The sequence below is a fragment of the Bos grunniens genome, chromosome 28 (genome assembly GCF_055505025.1).
Source record: "Bos grunniens cultivar Pamir isolate PY7600 chromosome 28, Bosgru_T2T1.0, whole genome shotgun sequence".
Classification (NCBI taxonomy): Eukaryota; Metazoa; Chordata; class Mammalia; order Artiodactyla; family Bovidae; genus Bos; species Bos grunniens.
In genome coordinates, this window is record NC_141192.1 from 13,412,574 (window position 1) to 13,431,113 (window position 18,540).

Consider the following 18,540-nt stretch of genomic DNA (forward strand, 5'->3'; position numbering starts at 1 on the left):
TCAGCAAATCTGATGATGTCACTTTTCTCTTTAGAACCAACCCCGAGCCTCCCAGTCCACTCGGAATAAGCTGCAGATTCCTTGCTGTGGCCGGCAAAGTCTTCACGCTCTGGCTCCCACCTTTCTCCCTGACCTGGTGACTGGCACTCTGCTGTCACTTTGCTTGGTCACCGTTGCCCTTTTCGCTCAGCTGCAGCCTCACTGGCTGGCATGCTGGTCCTTAAACACTGTGCCTCCCTTTCCACCTCAGGGCCTTTGCACTTGCTGTCTCCACTGCCTAGAAAGCGCTTTGCCCAGATGCCCTCATTGCCTGCCCCTGATCATCATGCTCCAGTGCTCTGTGCTCTTGTTTTAATTTTTCCCCCTGGACCATCACAGATAACACACCTCCCTCGTTACTCTTTAACCTCTTAGGTGTTTTATTTTCTGCAGTGTTTGTCCTTATCTGGAAAGGTATTATGTATTCACTGGTGTATTTGCTATCTACCCGGGTATATCTGCTATTCACTGGTATATTGCCTATCTACCCTGATATAAAATAGGCTTCACTGGGGACAAAGATGTTGTATATCCTGCCAGGTATGAGCTGGGGACTTAGGGCAAGTTGCACGGGCTTTCTGAGCCTTAGTCTCATCACTTGTAAAACAGAACCATCAATGTGTGTTTAGTCACTCAGTTATGTCTGACTCTTTGAGACCCCATGGACTGTAGCCCACCAGATTCCTCTGTCCATGGGGATTCTCCAGGCAAGAATACTGGAGTGGGCTGCCATGCCCTCCTCCACGGGATCTTTCCAACCCAGGGATCGAACCCAGGTCTCCCACATTGCAGGTGATTCTTTACCATCTGAGCCACCAGGGAAGCCCAGAAACACCAGTGGAAGTCTGAATAGCTGGGTCGTATCTCCCTCTTAGGGAGATTATGGGGGTGAAACGAGGACACCAAGAGCCTGACCTGTGACCCAGCACCTCCTCCCCCACAACACTGAAGCCGAATAACCACCAACTCGTTTCTCAGTCTATCAGTCAACCAATGTTTTTCTGTCGAAAAGTCCTTAGAGCATGAGTGATAATGCCCATTTAGGAAACTTTTGATACAGAATGTATATAATTCTTTGTTAGTTTATGTGAGCTCTTATTTCTATGAGTTTATAAATATATGTTTTCACTGTATCAGGTTATTCACATCTTTGTACCTACAAAATAATATCTGTCGATCTACCTTGAAATATTCTTCTAAAAGTCATTTTGAATGCTAATACTATACTGCATGTTATTTTATCTTTGCCTTTTTATTGGACGTTTAGGTTACTTTCAGTTTTTTTTTACTGTGTATTTGTAGTACTTCCATGAGCATCTTTATGCATAAGTATTTTACTGAACTTTTTTTTTTGTTCTCTTAGAACCAAACATGAGTAAGCAGAACTCATTCATTTTTTGAGTTTTCTGTATCAGGTTCAATGTATAGTACTGTGAGGAATTCCAAACAAGTCTGTAACTCTTGAAGAAGTTGCACTGGTTGAGGAGATAAAGTTCAGACACATGAAACCGTAGGAGGCAACCACAGCCGGTATAAAATCAACTAAGGGCTAAATGATGTGGTTGTACACAAGGTGCTGGAGGTGTTCTGAGATAGAAAATCAGAGAGTGATGGTAGTCTGGGAAGGCCTACGTTGGAAGGTCCAATTTGACTTGGGCCTGGAGATTGGGTTGGGAGCAGAGGAGGCTTTCTGCCGTAGGAACCATGTGAGTGAAGACCTGGAGGCAGGAGCCAGCCAGCCTCCATGCAGTCTGGGCTGCAGGTAGGAACACCCGGCAGATGCGGTGAGAGAGCTTGGATGGAGCCAGGAGTCGCGGTGCCGTCATCACGTGCTAAGGGTTATTACCATCATTCCAAGCGCACAGGGGTCTGCTCGGAACAACAATATGAGCCATTTGTACAAAAACCAAAATGGAATCCAAATAACAGGTCCAGCTGCTCCAAATACCTCCCTCCCCCTGCAGTTAACATTTTACTACCCAACCGAGTAACTAATGAATCTGGCCCAGCATAAATCCCCAGGCAGAAATCCCTGCTTGGGGTGTATGTCTAGACATCCAGACCTGAGTGCAATTTGCACTTTGAACATTCAGCACCTTATCACTTGTGAGAAATCAAGTTTAATGGGGAGGATGGGGAGGCGTGGCTCCTAGCCCCCTCCCTCTGGCACACAGACTGTTGAATAGGGGTCCCTTGGTTAATGACCGCATCAGGAGATGGAAAGGTCGTAACAGTGTTTGTTGTGTGGCTTTGGTCATTTGGAACCACTGACTGGGAAGCACTTTCTGTCTCATTGCAGGCTGTGTTTTGTGAAGCTCAAACTTCTCATGATAGCCATTGAGTACAAGTCCGCCAATCGAGAGAGCCGGTAAGTTCACCGTGACCCAGCGCCCACCTGACGTTTATGATGGTGAGCATGCAGGCTGGGAACATTCAGTTCACTTCTTTTGTAACGCGTTATTTATTTGTTTGGAACCCTAATGCAATACTTCTCTGACTTGAAGTCACATTTCAAGGTGTATTTAACTAGATCCTGCCACTTCTATCGCAGACACACCTGGCATCCCAAACCCCACTGGAGAGACTGTTTCTCCAGGGGAAAGGAATGAGGCATCCAGATCTCCACCTGATCACACCAACTTACACTTTTCACCCTCTAAATACAAAATGAGGGACAGACCCTGTCCTTAAACCCATGTTTACTGCTGTGAGCAAAAAGCAGGTGGACTCTGGCCTCCTTCAAAGCAGGCATGGGGCAGAGCCGTGATGGGAGATCACAGCTCTCTTGGAGCCAAATTACAAGCAGCCTATTGTGTACCATATGTGTTTCTCCCGGTGCAACTGAAATCCAGGTGGCAGAATATCAGCTTCATGTAAATTAGCCCAGAGAACAGGGCTTGGAGGCAGGAGCCCTCTTTATTTATTTATTTTGTACTTAATTATGTGCAAATCAGACTGATGAGGGACCAGGTCTGGTCAAAATAGATAACACTCCAGTCAATATATGAGTTTGTGCTGGAAGGAGGAAGCATTGCCATTAACAAGGAATTTTTGTTGGAGTACTGGATGCATTACAGATAAAAGAGAGATGACGTTTTGCTCCTCAATTCTTATCAATAGCTTTAGAAGAAGGAGAGCTTACTGAGAAGTGCTCAGGCTTATGGCCCTTGAACTGACATCCATGTTAAAAAGTTTACCTGTAGGTGTCCATGGGAATGGTGGAAATATCCTCCAATAAATGCCTTATTAACTGACTGCAGGGCAGGACTAGAAGGTTCCTGCTATCATCATTTAAGGAGTTTCCATTTTCTGAGTGAATGACTCAATAAAGCCAGACTTTGGCAACCCACTCCAGTATTCTTGCCTAAAAAATTCCATGGACAGAGGAGCCCGGTAGGCTATAGTCCATGGGGTCGCAAAGAGTCAGACATGACTGAGCAACTTCACTTTCACTTTCTTTTCAAATATGTAGTCCGTGTCTCTATGACCCAAACAAAGCAAACAAACAAACAAAATCAAACACTGGATTGTGAGCCAGTCAATCCAATGTTCTCTGTTACCTTAACCACCAGATCAGATTGCTCACAAAGTCAATCTGATCACATATTAAATAATTTTGAATATCCAAATCAACCAAAAGGAAGACAAAATGGTAGATTTGGTGACCACATGGTAGACCATGGTCTTAGCAGTTGACAACTATTTATGTAGATATACGTTTTTCTTCTCTGTGCTGGCAAAGTGAAGAATATTATTTGCAAAACACCCGAGAGCTCTTGACTATTTGCAGTTCAACAGATAAAGTGGATGTTTCTGGGATTGTTGCTTCTCCATGTTGTTGCCAATATATCCTTGTACCTGTGTAGGGGAAAATGTGTATCCTGGGTTTCTGCAAATGATATTCTCATGTTGCCAAGTTAGTAAATCTTTGTATAATTTAGTGCTCTCTGTCACTTCTGTGCATCTCTAAGGGAAAAAATGTCATCATGTGGGTGACGCTGAAGAGTGTTTCTCAGCCATTCTGGAATAGTTCCATGGCAGGAGCCTGCACCCTGTACCTTAACCAGCCATCTCCCACCTGCCACTTTTTGGTCACAAAGGAGGGAGAGAGAAAGACTGTTAATGGTTTCAGTGTGAATCCACAGTCACTGTTCTAAGAAAAATAACTCAGTGCTCTCCCTGAAGGCACAATCATTTATTTGATAGATGCTCCAATTAATTCACAAATCAGAGATGTTTTCAACAAAGCCATATTTGTACATACAGAGAGCTTTTAGAATTTCCTTTTTCAGAAGAGGGAGAAAAGAACCAATAAGACTTGGGTTTAGTTTTCTGTCTATAGCTGCCAGCTTTAATCCTCAAACATGGCTTGGTCTCAGTGTGGAAGCACATTGGTTCTTGTGGAAAAAGGTGTGTTGGAGGGAATGTGGATCATGCCTCCGAGAAAACACAGGACTCAAACACAATGTCCGTGTTAAAAAGAACTGAGCTTCTGACCCTTCCTGAGATACTCATTTTGATTTTGTTCTTCATTTAAAAATGTCCCATTTGCCTTCCTCTCCCATTTCCTAAGTGACTGGGTGTTAACATTCAGAGGACCGCCCCCCCCTCTTTTTCCACCCTGCCCCGTGCCTCTGACCTGTGTGGACTGCCTCCTTTGTTGCCGTTTCACCCCCATGATACTGTTCCCATGCTTTGCCAGAAAACCTTGTTTTCACATGCATCCTTCAAATAACTTGAAACAAAGGTTTTATTCCTTCTTTCCTTCTGGTGTCAATCAACTAATTATCCAATTGTTTGATTTTCAATTCTTTTCTTGTCGTTTTGCAGAAGCCGAAAGCGGTATGCTCTCTTCGTTAACTTTCCTCCCAACTTCCACCCTCCGTCTTCACGTCTAACCACAGGACTAACCCTTTGCCAAGAATTCAGGAAGATAGAGATTATATATATGTGTATACATATATATAATCTCATTCCCTTGTCTAGCCCCGTATATACATATATATATATGTGTGTGTATATATGTGTTTTTATATACAAACCTCTCTCCAACCAGAGTCCATAAACACTGAAAGTAGCATATTGCCTTTCTTGTTTGATTTGTTGATTCTTTCGGATCATGCACTAACTTCTTTGCAGGAAAGCTACACAAAACAAAGGCCCAACCCTGTTTTCAGTCATGGCACCAGCGATGGGAGCAAACGCTAGTAGAGCTGACAAAGGAGAACGCGTCTCTCCAGCCCTCGGTGTCTGTTTCTGTCCTGTCCTGATGTGCTTTGGTGCCGTTTGTCTGCATACCACATCCACATTCCCAGTGACCTCCTCTGCCCTGTGTCCCGTTTCCAGCTTGTAGAGACAAGTTTGTGTCCTTTTATCCACAAAACAGAGACCAAGCCCTTACACTTAACTCTCTTTCCGTATGCTAATTTTGATGATAACATTTGACTGTACTTTCTCCCTGGGCCAGTACTCAGTACAGACTTAGAATGCTGCTACTCAATTGCCAGGTCATCACATTTGATTTGCTGAATGAGTACTGTTTATTGAGATGAACTCATGTTTCTCTTTCTTCCCAATGTGTTTGGACATATTTCTTAATATGAAGTATCTCAGTTTTCACCATGTGACCTCACCCTGTTTTGCTGCTGTTTTATGTTGCATGAAGCACGACCAAATCCTCATCAATAGATGTTTTTTCCCCCCAACTTTTTGGGTTAATATTTGCAGTGTTGTTTTCTCAAAGACAGTATTCTTGAAAACATACTATTGAGATGCCTCTTTGTTCGTCTTCTCTAGAGTTGTTTTGTTCTGTGGTTGTAATCACTGCCATGTGTTTTTGTCTGTAATTGTGTGTGTGTGTGTGTGTGTATCTATCTATCTGAAACTTTCCAAAATCAGATTCTTCTGTGATTTTCTTGAGTAGAGGTGGCTTCCTGTCAGTTTGGTATTATTGATATGATCCAACTGCAAGAAGTTACTGCGACACTTTGCATCTTCAAAGGTCCACAGTGGTGCACCTCTGCTGTTCACTTTTGGCCTTTGACCCCTTTTATCTTGTGGTGAGGCATGTCGTGATATAGGCATGACTTGTTCTGAAGTGTATCAGAAAGTGACACGGTTTGCTCCCAGAACCAAATATGCATCATGGTCCTTCCCAAACGAACTCTCTCTCCCATCGCATATGGCTACTGTTTTCCTTATGTGCAAAATAGATTTTAAAATGACATTTCTAAAATTACTGAGATGGATTCAGGCAAAACAAGTCCTTGCCCCTGTCACTGGCAGACCACAGAGGTGGTCATTTGAGTGTGACCAACTGGGAGCAATCTTTATTATGCTGTCTCTGTGTAAGTGAATTGGGCTCAAACATATTGAAGCATGGAATACTCACCGTGCCCTTACATATATTTTATAGGAAAAGTGCGTGTGTCTAGTTGTGTGGGACTCTAGCAGAATATATTTTAAACCCAAGAAAAAATGAAAAGTTCCAGAAAGTCAATAAGATTTGTGATTTGGGGTTTCTTTAGGCTGTTCCTGAACATAGCCCATAAACAGCAGGGCGACCACTGGTCAAAGTCCCACCCAATAGCAACCTCTGTGACCTTGTGTGGTCAGAAAGACCACCCCCCAGTGGCATGATTCATCTGGGCACAGTGTGAAATAAAGTGCTCGATGTCCTTATCTTTTTGCTCTAGTTCATGAAGTCCCATTAGCTTGCTAGACACAGATATAATTGCCATGTTATCAAGTACAAACTGTTTTCTCATGTGAGTGATATTTTTGTAATTGCTCAGGGAATGGTACGCTACACCTATCAAAACTGAGGGGAGGGAGGAGAGAAATACACACCTGTCATATTTATCCATAATGGATAAAAAGTTCACTTTAAAAAAATGTGTTTCAGTTGAATGACTAATCCTTGGTTGTCTCCAAAAATAGCAACCAAGTAAAGTTTATGATGATTGAAGAAGGGATAACTAGATGTTTCCCAGTTGTTATGCGTAAGTGGTGGAGAAAGGGAACAAATCATTTTGCTGTCAAGCCCCAAATCCCCAGGAGTGTGGTCACTCCTTTGATAGGCCCAACTGGTGAGAATTGCAGCTTGGTCTTTGGAAGAACATCTACGACTACGTTTCTCTTTATTAGAGAAGGAAAGAGACACTTCTGTAACTGAGGCCACTGCTTATGGTTTTCACTCATTCAAGAGAGTTGAAATGTGCCTATTGCAGGCAGGGCTTTAAGCTGATTACTAGGAGAAACTTCGGAGAAGATAATGGCACCTCACTCCAGTACTCTTGCCTGGAGAATCCCATGGACGGAGGAGCTTGGTAGGCTACAGTCCATGGGGTCACTAACAGTCAGACACAACTGAGCGATTTCACTTTCATTTTTCACTTTCATGCATTGGAGAAGGAAATGGCAACCCACTCCAGTGTTCTTGCCTGGAGAATCCCAGGGACGGGTGAGCCTGGTGGGCTGCCGTCTATAGGGTTGCACAGAGTCGGACACGACTGAAGCGACTTAGCAGCGGCAGCAGCAGCATGAGAAACTTGCTTATAGAAGTAAATAAAATAGGATTATGGTTTTCAGTCTTTTATTTAATTATGGTTTCCCTACAGAAAATAAATATTTGCTCCATAGGGTGTATAAGGAACCAAAAAATAAGTCTAGATACAAAACTAGGAAAAAGAGAGGGAGAGTAAGAACCCTTGGGGAAGGGATCACACCAGCCCTTTGCCTCCAGCTGTTACTGAATGTTTTCAGTTCAAATTAACAAGGTCATAGAAAAAAAGAGGATCATTTATAGTTTCTTGAATTAAGAAAAAATCCACCCCTGCCAAGAAGATGTCCCTATTGGAATTCTGCTAATTGATATTTAGGCTTTTTTTTCTTAGAGATTTTCTTGATTCTTCACATGGCACATCTTGAAGTTTATCTCTGATAAGCTAGTGAATTAGACAAAATTGGAGCAAAAGCCTGTTTTAAAGTGAGGCACAGGGAGGGAGACTTTTGGCAGCCATAAAAGCCAAACAAACTTAACATCTTTTGAGATCAAAGATCTTTGGAAAGATTTACATATTCCCATTAGAAGGTCAATAGCATATTCTAAGGGTAGCAAGCATTTGGCAGAAAAAAAAGTTACTTCTGTCTAGGATCCTTATCTTTTTATAGTTTCAAAGAGAGGAGGATTTAATGGATTTAAACTTTCTAGATTTGGAATGTGGATAGAAGACTCACTGTCTAAAATATCAAAAAGAGTAATAGACTTCCTTCAAGAGACTTTGAAACTTTGTACCCTTACACAGGAAGTATTATATGCAATGGTCCCCTGAAATCAGGGGCACGTGCTTCTTTACCAAACCCTTAAATCTATGAGTGGAATCCAGCACAACAAACTTCTTTGTGTATCTAGATTTCTTTCCTTCATTATTCTCGAGAGCTGAGCTCAGTCTTTTGATTCCCACCCAGAAGGCTGCCTTAGCCTGAGCAGGGTACTGCAAATGATGCAGCCTTGAATCTCACACAGAGATGATGTGAAGCCTCCCCTCCTGTCCAAAAGAGAACAAGAGGGCATCCTAGAATCACACAGTCAGTGATGCCCTTGGAGGTGCTTACAGTGCCTTACACAATCAGCCATGAGGTTTAAAGAACAGGGAGATACTCCACTGTGCAGCCAAAAGCCGGTCCAGATGAGCCCATCTCCAGATACGGCATGGGGATAAAAACGCTTTGGATATCTCAGTCAGTACAGAGCTCTTCCAGTACCAGTAAGATGCCTCCTAGGTAGCTTATTGGAGAAGGCGATGGCACCCAACTCCAGTACTCTTGTCTAGAAAATCCCATGGACAGAGGAGCCTGGTAGGCTGCAGTCCATGGGGTCACGAAGAGTCAGACATGACTGAGTGACTTCATTTTCACTTTTCACTTTCATGCATTGGAGAAGGAAATGGCAACCCACTCCAGTGTTCTTGCCTGGAGAATCCCAGGGACAGGGGAGCCTGATGGGCTGCCGTCTCAGGGGTTGCACAGAGTCGGACACGACTGAAGAGACTTAGCAGCAGCAGCAGCAGGTAGTTTATTAGCACCAAAGATCAAACGGAGAGCAGTGAGGCTCTGAGAGATTGTCTACCTCTTGTTTAGGTGCTGTCATTACCTTGCTTACTAATAATAGTGACCAAGTGTTAAGGACCTGCTTTGTGACCCCTCACTGAGGACATAGTATGTATGGTGTGTACTGTAATTCGCTTTGTGACACTGTAAGCTAGCAATTATTCCCCCATTTTACAGATGAGGAGAGTGAGGTTTATCAGCAGGTCCATGCCCAAGGCCAGGACCTGAGCTCGGCTGTCCAACACACACACCTGTTCCCTTAACCAACACAGGCATCGAAACTGAGATTTGAACACTAATGTACCTTCCATCAGTGCCCAAAAGCTTTCCTCTCCGCTGCACTGACGTGACTAAAGCAAGCTTGGAGGCTGTAATAAATTATCTCAACCTGCTGTCTCCAGAATGACAGTCCCAAATCCTCACTGTACGCCGATTCTTATTCACTGTTGCTAAAGAACAAAGGAAATGAAAAGAAACTTTCCATTGATAGGAACCATGACACAATGGGCTTGATCATTGGAGTACAATTAATGAAGCATATGATGAAAAAAAAAAAAGAAACAGGGTTTTGTGTGAGGCTTGTTTTGCTCCTATATGTCACCCAGACATTGATGAGTGTCAAATTTCCCCTTTTGAATTGCATTGTTAAAACTACGATAGGATTTCTTTTTCACTCAGAAGCTTTTACATCCTTATATGAATACACATCAAAATGTAGGCTTATTCAACTTCAAGAAATTAGTTCCTTTAAACTCCAGAAGGACTCAGAATTTTCATGTATATTCCTGTATATTATTCTGGAGTGTACAGTTCTTCTCCCTATAATAACTTTATATAATTATGGCCAAGGTATTTTGGTATGAAGTTCTATGTTCCATTCTACAGGGCCAGCTAAAGTAATGATTTCATTAAAAATGAAATACATTTTTGGCTTTTTCTGCAATAATAAATAAAAAAAGCTAATATACATTAGCTTTCTATGCATCATCTCCCTTAATCCTTTAAAAAAAAGTAAAGCAGACTATGCTTATCTTCATCTTGTATGTGAGGAAGTTGAGTTCTAGGGAGGATTAGTAACTTGCCCAAAGTCAGACAGTAACTGAATGGTGGGGTTGGAATTTGGACCCAATTTCTTATTGTAGAACTAGGGCACAGAAGAACTGCCATACAGCACAGTCATGAGGATAAGAAAGTGCAAAATCCAGCCTTCTGCTTTTCTAAAACATCCCGTTTGCTTGACTTTGAAACAGGGACCCATTGAAACTGTGATAAGCTCTGACTGTCTTCCTCTATAATGGTGAAAAGTCAGAGGGCTGCTAACCCAAGGTGAAGAGGGGTTGACGGGTGTGTTCAGGAGGTGCCTGTATGGAGCTCCTGCCCCTCGCAAACTGCACTTTAGTGTGACCTGCTGCTTCCTGGCTTGTGAGGAATCTCACTGTTGCCTGTGGTTCTAGGGCAGAACCCTCAAATCTTCAGATGCTTGCTGTCATTCAGTGTTAATCACAGTGATCTCACAGGATCGATTTCCTCCTGTCAGGTCTTGTTATTGGTAATAATCGATGCTTCTGTGACTGCAAACATTTTGCAATAATGACCTGCTCTGAGTTCTCCAAAGAGAACAAAAGTTCACCTGGGTCCTTCCTGTCTTGCTACAGATGCATTACTGTGCTAGCCATGGCGCTCTTCTGGAATGGTTTTACCAGCAGTAAAAGATGACGTCTTAAATGCCATCCTCCGTTTTGATTGTCTTAGACAGTGGAGGAGTTCCTTTAACCTGATTCCAGACATATATTACTAAACACCAACTTTTCAGATCAAAAAAATAACTCTGTGGTATCCAGTGCTGCGTTTACAATGCCTCAATTCTGTGTCCCTTAAGCTCAAAGCCTCATCTCAGTCTCTGTGCAAAATAGTCTGTATTCTGCTTTTGGTCTGAAGACAGTTAAGTTTGTTTGTTTCATCCATTTATTAGATTAGGATACATTTATCTCTTCTGTCAGTCCAAACACAGTTTGGTCAGCTAATCTATTTATACCACTTTGAAGTAGGACAGTGTATATTTAGGTTTATACTTCCCTCACGGGGTAAGTTTTTTTAGGGATAATTTGCATTTGTTTTTTCTAATTACAAGTTGGCCCCAATCAGGATATACTAGACACATACATTATTCAAACACTCCCATACATTTTTGTAAACAGCAGACTGGAATCATTAAGTATTTCCAACTGCTGGCATTTTTTTTTTCTCATTGTCAGGGTAGATGCAATTCTTTCTACCCAGGCTGCACATGGAATCCACTTCCAGGTCCGTATCAGTGTTATGCAGATATTCTGATTGCTTCTACATTGGTTACAGGCATCCCGTACCATTCCCTGCAGTAATATGTGGTGTGTATACATGTATGTTTCTGTATGCATATAGGGGTCCCATTAATACCCTGCCTTCGAATGGAAAATCAGTGTAGCCATAGCTCTGTTAGACTAATAACACTCAACACTGACCATCAACTGTAATTTCCAAAACAATACATGATTAGGAACTTTGCCTCAAACCAGAAGCCCATGGCAATCCCATTGTACAAACTCAGCCCTAAAATCTGGATTTGCTTTGATATCTGCAACTGGGAGTATGCCAGCCTGGGAACCTGGCAGCAGAACTTTATGATGGCATCGTCCAATTAAATGTGTAGGGCCATGGAGATCAGGCTCTAGACAAAATCTTTGGGGAAAGCATTAGACTAGTGGGCCCCCTATAAAGTTAACAATATGGTGTAGTCTTTAAGGTTTTCTTCAGAACATGACCTCATAACTATGTCTTTTTTGTTTGTTCTTGTTTCACTGAGCAGTATATTAATTAATCCTGGAAACCATCTTAAGATCCAAGAAGGTACTTTAGGATTTTTCATCGCAAGTGATGCCAAAGAAGTTAAAAGGTAAGAGTTTATTTTCACTTGCCTTCCTTTTTGGCTCAGCTGTACCTATCTCCATGCACTGAGTTATGCTTTCAATGTGTACTGGGCCCTAACCCCAGAAGTGCTTAACATGTCTATTTCCATCAAATGGTGCTGAACCTTAGGAAAAAGGGATTGTGCTTTGACATGCTTCCCCATGGGCTCCTCATCACACAACGAGTTCCCTACCTTTGAATTAGAATAATAACATTTTAGACCTAGGAGACCCTAGATACCTGGTCCTGCATTTTCCAAGTGAAGAAGCTGAGTCTCAGGGAGATTAAGCGATTGTTCAAGATCATCCTAATTCCTGATGACCCAGGACAACATAGGAAAATGGCCCCTCATCTAGTGCTCTTAACATTATCCAGGCAAATTTACTCGAGAAGTCTCTATTTTCTACTCTAAGTGTCAAATGGAATCTCAAAAAAGTTTGGATTAATTTCAGATGAAATGCCAAACTGGCTATATTTCTATTGGTGGCCTTTCTAGATAAGTGGCTGACTTTGTCAGGTTTAATTCTTAAGCCTCTGTAGGTACAGTCCAGGATTTCATTGGCCTCAATGTTTCATGACACTTTTGTTCATATTCTCAAACCTGTTTAAACAGCCCAGGAAATCATAGGACTTTCTGCAGAATACCATGGAGTGTTATTATATTTGATTCTAGCCTGTGAACTAGAAAAAATTTACTAATAGAAAAATGTGACTCAGAAGGTCAGAAAGGTCACTCAGCTCAAGGACAATGTTACATAAAATATCTTAAATAAATGATGAATTGTTCAGGTGTCATTTTTATATTAAGCCTGTTGTCTTCACTGGGCTTCCCAGGAGCTCAGTGGCAAAGAATCTGCCTGCCAAAGCAGGAGACACAGGTTTGACCCCTGGATTGGGAAAATCTCCTGGAGGAGGAAATAGCAACCCACTCCAGTATTCTTGCCTATAACAGTCCCATGGACAGAGGAGCCTGGTGATCTACAGTCCATAGGATCACAAAGAGTCAGAAACGACTTAGCAACTGAACATAAGAACATTGTCTTCACCCAGTGAGCTCCTATTCAAAGCCAGGCTGATGCTGGGTATTGTACAGTCTTTGCTGCTAGTCCTCAAAATAACCTGGTGAGGTTGGTCTTCTGAAACTCTCCAGGCTTCAGTTTCCTCATCTGTGAAATCGAGACAAATGATTTGTACAAGGGCATGCAGCATATAAGCAAGTGGCAGAGCCCAACTGGAACTGATCTTTCCTTTTCTAAGGACATTTTTGACCACAGTTAGAAACACTAGTGAATTTGTATGCAGAGTTCCGTGTGCGCCAGCTGTGTTCTAAGTTGCAGACACCAGACGTTGATGAACTCATTTAATCCTCTCAACAGACTGTGAGACAGGGAGCATTGCTACTGCCATTTACATGTGAGGAAACTGAGGCACAGATTAGTAAATTAACTCGCCCAAAGCCACATGGCTACTGAGTCATAGGGCCAGGGTTTAAAACCAGGAAGTCCCATTCCAGAGCTTACATTCTTATTTGCCAAGAGGTGAATCTGCCATGCTGAGCACAGACCTATGAGATTTGACAACTGACACTTATTTTCTTCCTCTTCATCCCCTCTTAAAAACTAGCCCTGCTAGTTATAAAAGCTTTTAGGGGGACTTCTCTGGTGGATCAGTGATTAAGACTCCATGCTCCCAATGCAGGGGGCATGGGTTCAATCCCAGGTTGGGGAATTAAGATATCCTGTGTATCTTGTGGTACAGCCAAAAAAAAAAAAAGCTCAGAAAAAAAAAAAAAAAAAAAGGGGTGTAGAAGCTAAAGAAAAAACTCCTTGAGACTGAGGTATCTAATGACTTAAATTTACTTCTGCAAATTTGGACAGGATTGTCATTATTCAGGTGAAAGAGGAAAAGCTCCTTATCCAGTTCATAGAGCTTCTCCTTTTCCAGGAGTACCCCCCAAACTGGGGTCACCTGTGAGAGGAAAGCGAGGCTAACTGGGACTGAAGCCCCTCCAGGTCTCCTGGGAGAGAAGGTTGATCCCTTGACCAGACACAAGACACAAAAGCTGGAAACAGTGCTCAGCATGCATAGGGGCTGGGGGCACAAGTGTACAAGTGATCCCATGGGCCTCCCAGATAGCAAATCTAACATGAAGCTCCTATTCGTGTAATTCTATTTCCCATTACATCTCTCACTAATGAATGTCACAAATACCAGGCAGTCCAAAAAGCAAATTACCTCCTGTGTTAGGGAGTACAATATGTCTCATTTCAGTGCTTTATGGTGTTTCCAAATACATGCTGACACAATCAGCCTCAACACCAGCCTGTAATTTTCCGTGGTGTGTGATGTGTCAAGAGCAAATGCTGTCAGGGGATTGAAAACCACAGAAAGGACATTGGAGGTTTGCAGGAAACTAAACAAGTTTGCTAAAATGGAAAAGTAGATTATGATGATCTAGTATTGAGTTTGCACCCTCAGTTGCAAAAAAAGTGTTGGGAAAAAGTTAATGGATTGTAGCTCAGAGAAACTTTCAGATGCAGTGCTTTAGGAAAAGAGGGGTGAAACCCTCTGAGCATTATCTTACTCCTTCATTCATCAAACATCTGCAGGTCGCTCACTTTTGAGAACACTCTGTACTAGGTGCCAGGGAAGCAGTGGTGAACAGTGGGGAGGAGACACTGCTTTCATGGGCTCACAATCTAGGGAGGAGAGAATTGCAGTTTTGTTTGTTCATGTTGCAAAGAATTAATGCAACTGTCACTGATTTAGATTGCGGGTAAGTGATGGTTCATGGAAAAAGCAAGAGAGTTCCAGGAAAACATCTATTTCTGTTTTATTAACTATGCCAAAGCCTTTGACTTTGTGGATCACAATAAACTGTGGAAAATTCTGAAAGAGATGGGAATACCAGACCATCTGACCTGCCTCTTGAGAAATCTGTATGCAGGTCAGGAAGCAACAGTTAGAACTGGACATGGAACAACAGACTGGTTCCAAATAGGAAAAGGAGTACATCAAGACTGTATATTGTCACCCTGCTTATTTAACTTATATGCAGTGTACATCATGAGAAACGCTGGACTGGAGGAAGCACAAGCTGGAATCAAGATTGCCGGGAGAAATATCAATAACCTCAGATATGCAGATAATACCACCCTTATGGCAGAAAGTGAAGAGGAACTAAATAGCCTCTTGATGAATGTGAAAGTGGAGAGTGAAAAAGTTGACTTAAAGCTCAACATTCAGAAAACAAAGATCATGGCATCTGGTCCCATCATTTCATGGGAAATAGGTGAGGAAACAGTGGAAACAGTGTCAGACTTTTTGGGCTCCCAAATCACTGCAGATGGTGATTGTAGCCATGAAATTAAAAGATACTTACTCCTTGGAAGGAAAGTTATGACCAACCTAGATAGCATATTCAAGAACAGAGACATTACTTTGCCAACAAAGGTCCATCTAGTCAAGGCTATGGTTTTTCCAGTGGTCATGTATGGATATGAGAGTTGGACTGTGAAGAAAGCTGAGCACCGAAGAATTGATGCTTTTGAACTGTGGTGTTGGAGAAGACTCTTGGGAGTCCCTTGGACTACAGGGAGATCCAGCCAGTCCATTCTAAAGGAGATCAGTCCTGGGTGTTCATTGGAAGGACTGATGCTAAAGCCAAAACTCCAGTACTTTGGCCACCTCATGCGAAGAGTTGGCTCATTGGAAAAGACTCATGCTGGGAGGGATTGGGGGCAGGAGGAGAAGGGGATGACAGAGGATGAGATGGCTGGATGGCATCCCTGACTCAATGGACATGAGTTTGAGTGAACTCCGGGAGTTGGTGATGGACAGGGAGGCCTGGTGTGCTGTGATTCATGGGGTCACAAAGAGTCGGACATGACTGAGTGACTGAACTGGACTGAACTGAACTGAACTGAACTGAAGTGATGGCTGCTCTGAGGGAGAGATATATGAGCAGAGATGGAGGTGATGACAAAGAATCCATTGAACAGGGATCAGAAAGGAAGAGGAGACATGGTGGTAACAATTTTGTCATGTTTAGGGAACTGAGGGGGTGAGATGAGGTTAGAGGGAACAGCAGGGGCTGGTTTCCATAGGACTTTATACAGAGGCTGTGTTATTACATGGAATCATGGATGGTCTTAAGCTGGAGATGATGTATTAAAAGGTGTTTCTATCTGCATGGTAGAGAATGGGAGGTAGTGGGAGTAGGGGAGAGGAGGCCCATGGACTTGGGGGCTGCTGCAAGAGGTGAGTAGAGGTGGAAAGAAGTAAGACCAACTCAGAATACATTTTACAGAGTCTGTAGGACCCTCTGATGAACTGAATATAAGAAAGGGGGGAAAAGAGGAATCAAGAATGGAGCCTAGATCTGGAGCTTACACTGTTTGGGGGAATGATGGCTCCATCTTACCGAGATAGGGTAAATTGGGGAAGGAGCAAATTCTGGGTGGTAGGAAATCAAGAATTCTATCTAGACTAGGATAAGCAGGCAATACACACTAAACATACACATGGAGATGTCATACAGCCAGTGGGACCTAAGATTCTGGCATTCTGGGAAAAAGTGAGGGCTGGAGATGTACATTTGGGTGGCTGCTGTTTCAGTGAGGGTCCTGGCAAGAAACAAATGACATGCTTAAATGGGAAAAGGGAGGCGAGTTTTATGAAGGGACCATGTAAAGCTATGGGCACAGAGTTAAGGAAAACTAGCAAGGGATGACAAAGCACACCAGCGCTCACAACAGACGGGAGCCACTCTTAGCCCTGGATCTGGAGACTCAAAGGAGGGCTGTCAGAATGTGGAGAGAAAGGTTGCAGTGTAGGAAACACTGCTTGGCAGGAGCCGGGTCCTTCAGTAAAGGAATCTCATCACTGCCAATTCCTACCACTTTTCACCCTCCAGTCTCCTGCCGGCCCCTCCCATTGGCCAAACACAACAGGAAACCTGAGGACAAGGAGACCCTAAAGGCCAGCTTTGCAGGATGCAGATCTCGTCTTGGTGATGGATAGGGCAAGGTCACCAACTGGAGAAGGGGTGGGTGAGAAGGAGAGGGAGTGGCGAGAAAGTTGACAGGGAGGAGGAGGTCCGAGGCAGGGGATCCCGAGAAGTGTGTAAAGACCCCTGGCATGCACAACCATGGATTTAAAGCGAAATCAGTTGGCATAGAGGTGTGTTCCTTTCCCCAGCAAGGCTCAGCTGCTTGAGTACAGGTGTACGGAGCGCCAGGGCTTTGCCAGGTAAGCATGGAAGGCAGAGATGGGTGGGGAAGTGCAGAGAAGTGCCTCTTAGCAAGAATCAGCTGGAGCTTAGATACTCTGCCCTGGGTTGGGGGTAGTGCATCTCCAGGTCACCACAGGCCCCTCCACCCCCATTTTACTCATTAAGTTTACATGTCTGGCCCTTTGCATATTTCATTTTCAGAATCCAGCTTTAATTCATGAAATAATCATACTTTACCTTTTTAGTCATCTATTCAGACCCATCCATTGTCTCACCATCTCTTTAGTGGAGATGTGTTAAGACCTTGGGCTCTAGCACTTGACTGTGTGAGTTTGAATCTGCTACTCTTTTCTTTGTGACCTTGGACAGGCCACTTAAACTCTCTGTGCTTCAGTTTCCTTATCTGTAATTCAGAGATAATCATATCTCTTTCAAAGGATTGTTTGAGAATCAAATATGTTAATGTGTTAATACTTATGCTTAAAACAGCTCCTGGGCTATAATCTGTGCTCTATAAATGCATTTTTGTTACAATTATTATTATGTGTAGAGACATCAAATGGGGGAGAAAATGTCCAAGGGAAGTGAAAGAAAAATTGCTTCCTCCTTTCCTGTCCTTCCCCTTTCAGGGCAAGTCATCACTGATTGGGTTCTTAGCCACACTGTCACTCAGGCAAGCAGTCAGCTACCTTTTGTTTTTTGCAAGATGGTTGAGAACTGGCATTTTAAGCAGTGGCTGAGCTGCTAAGGTAGAAAGAGCTTTGGGCTTGACTTTAGAAGTCCTGGAGTTGGCTAAGGTCTAGACAGGATGACTTTGGGCAGATCATGACAACCTCCTCGATTTACAGATGAGGACCCTGAGTCCCAGGGACTTCAGCTGCAAGATCTACACAATCTCTTCCAGATCCCAAAGTCTTAAAGTTGGTTTCCAGCCAGTGCCAAACATAAATGAAGTCCTATGAAAAACAAAAAGGAACCGAGAATAACATGGTCAAGAAATGTGTTTCTTTCTTTATAGCCTAGGTCAAGGAAGGACCATGTTTATCCTTGGCATTCAGTTGCATGTTGGGAGTGATGAAGGTGGTGAGCCAGAAATTTTGTTAGTCTCCTTATTCAGAAGGTTGTTCCGGTGAATTTTATCACTGTCACAGTACCCACCCCCCTCCCCAGTACTGAAAGGATACAGGCCCCCAGTGCTGTTTTTCCAGGCC

The 18,540-nt window shown here is 43.0% G+C and overlaps 1 protein-coding gene across 19 annotated transcripts in view; it reads left to right on the forward strand.

The window, feature by feature from the left end:
- KCNMA1 (potassium calcium-activated channel subfamily M alpha 1) overlaps nucleotides 1–18,540 on the forward strand; it is a 779,939-nt gene that overhangs the window by 603,550 nt on the left and 157,849 nt on the right. For all 19 annotated transcript variants that reach the window (XR_015156775.1, XR_015156776.1, XM_086381835.1 and 16 more), the window contains 2 exons: nucleotides 2,339–2,407; nucleotides 11,996–12,082. Coding sequence is in view for 17 of the 19 variants with exons in the window: in XM_086381835.1 (XP_086237961.1) it covers nucleotides 2,339–2,407; nucleotides 11,996–12,082 (156 nt within the window). In the remaining 2 variants the exon portion in view is untranslated. The remainder of the gene's footprint in view (nucleotides 1–2,338; nucleotides 2,408–11,995; nucleotides 12,083–18,540) is intronic.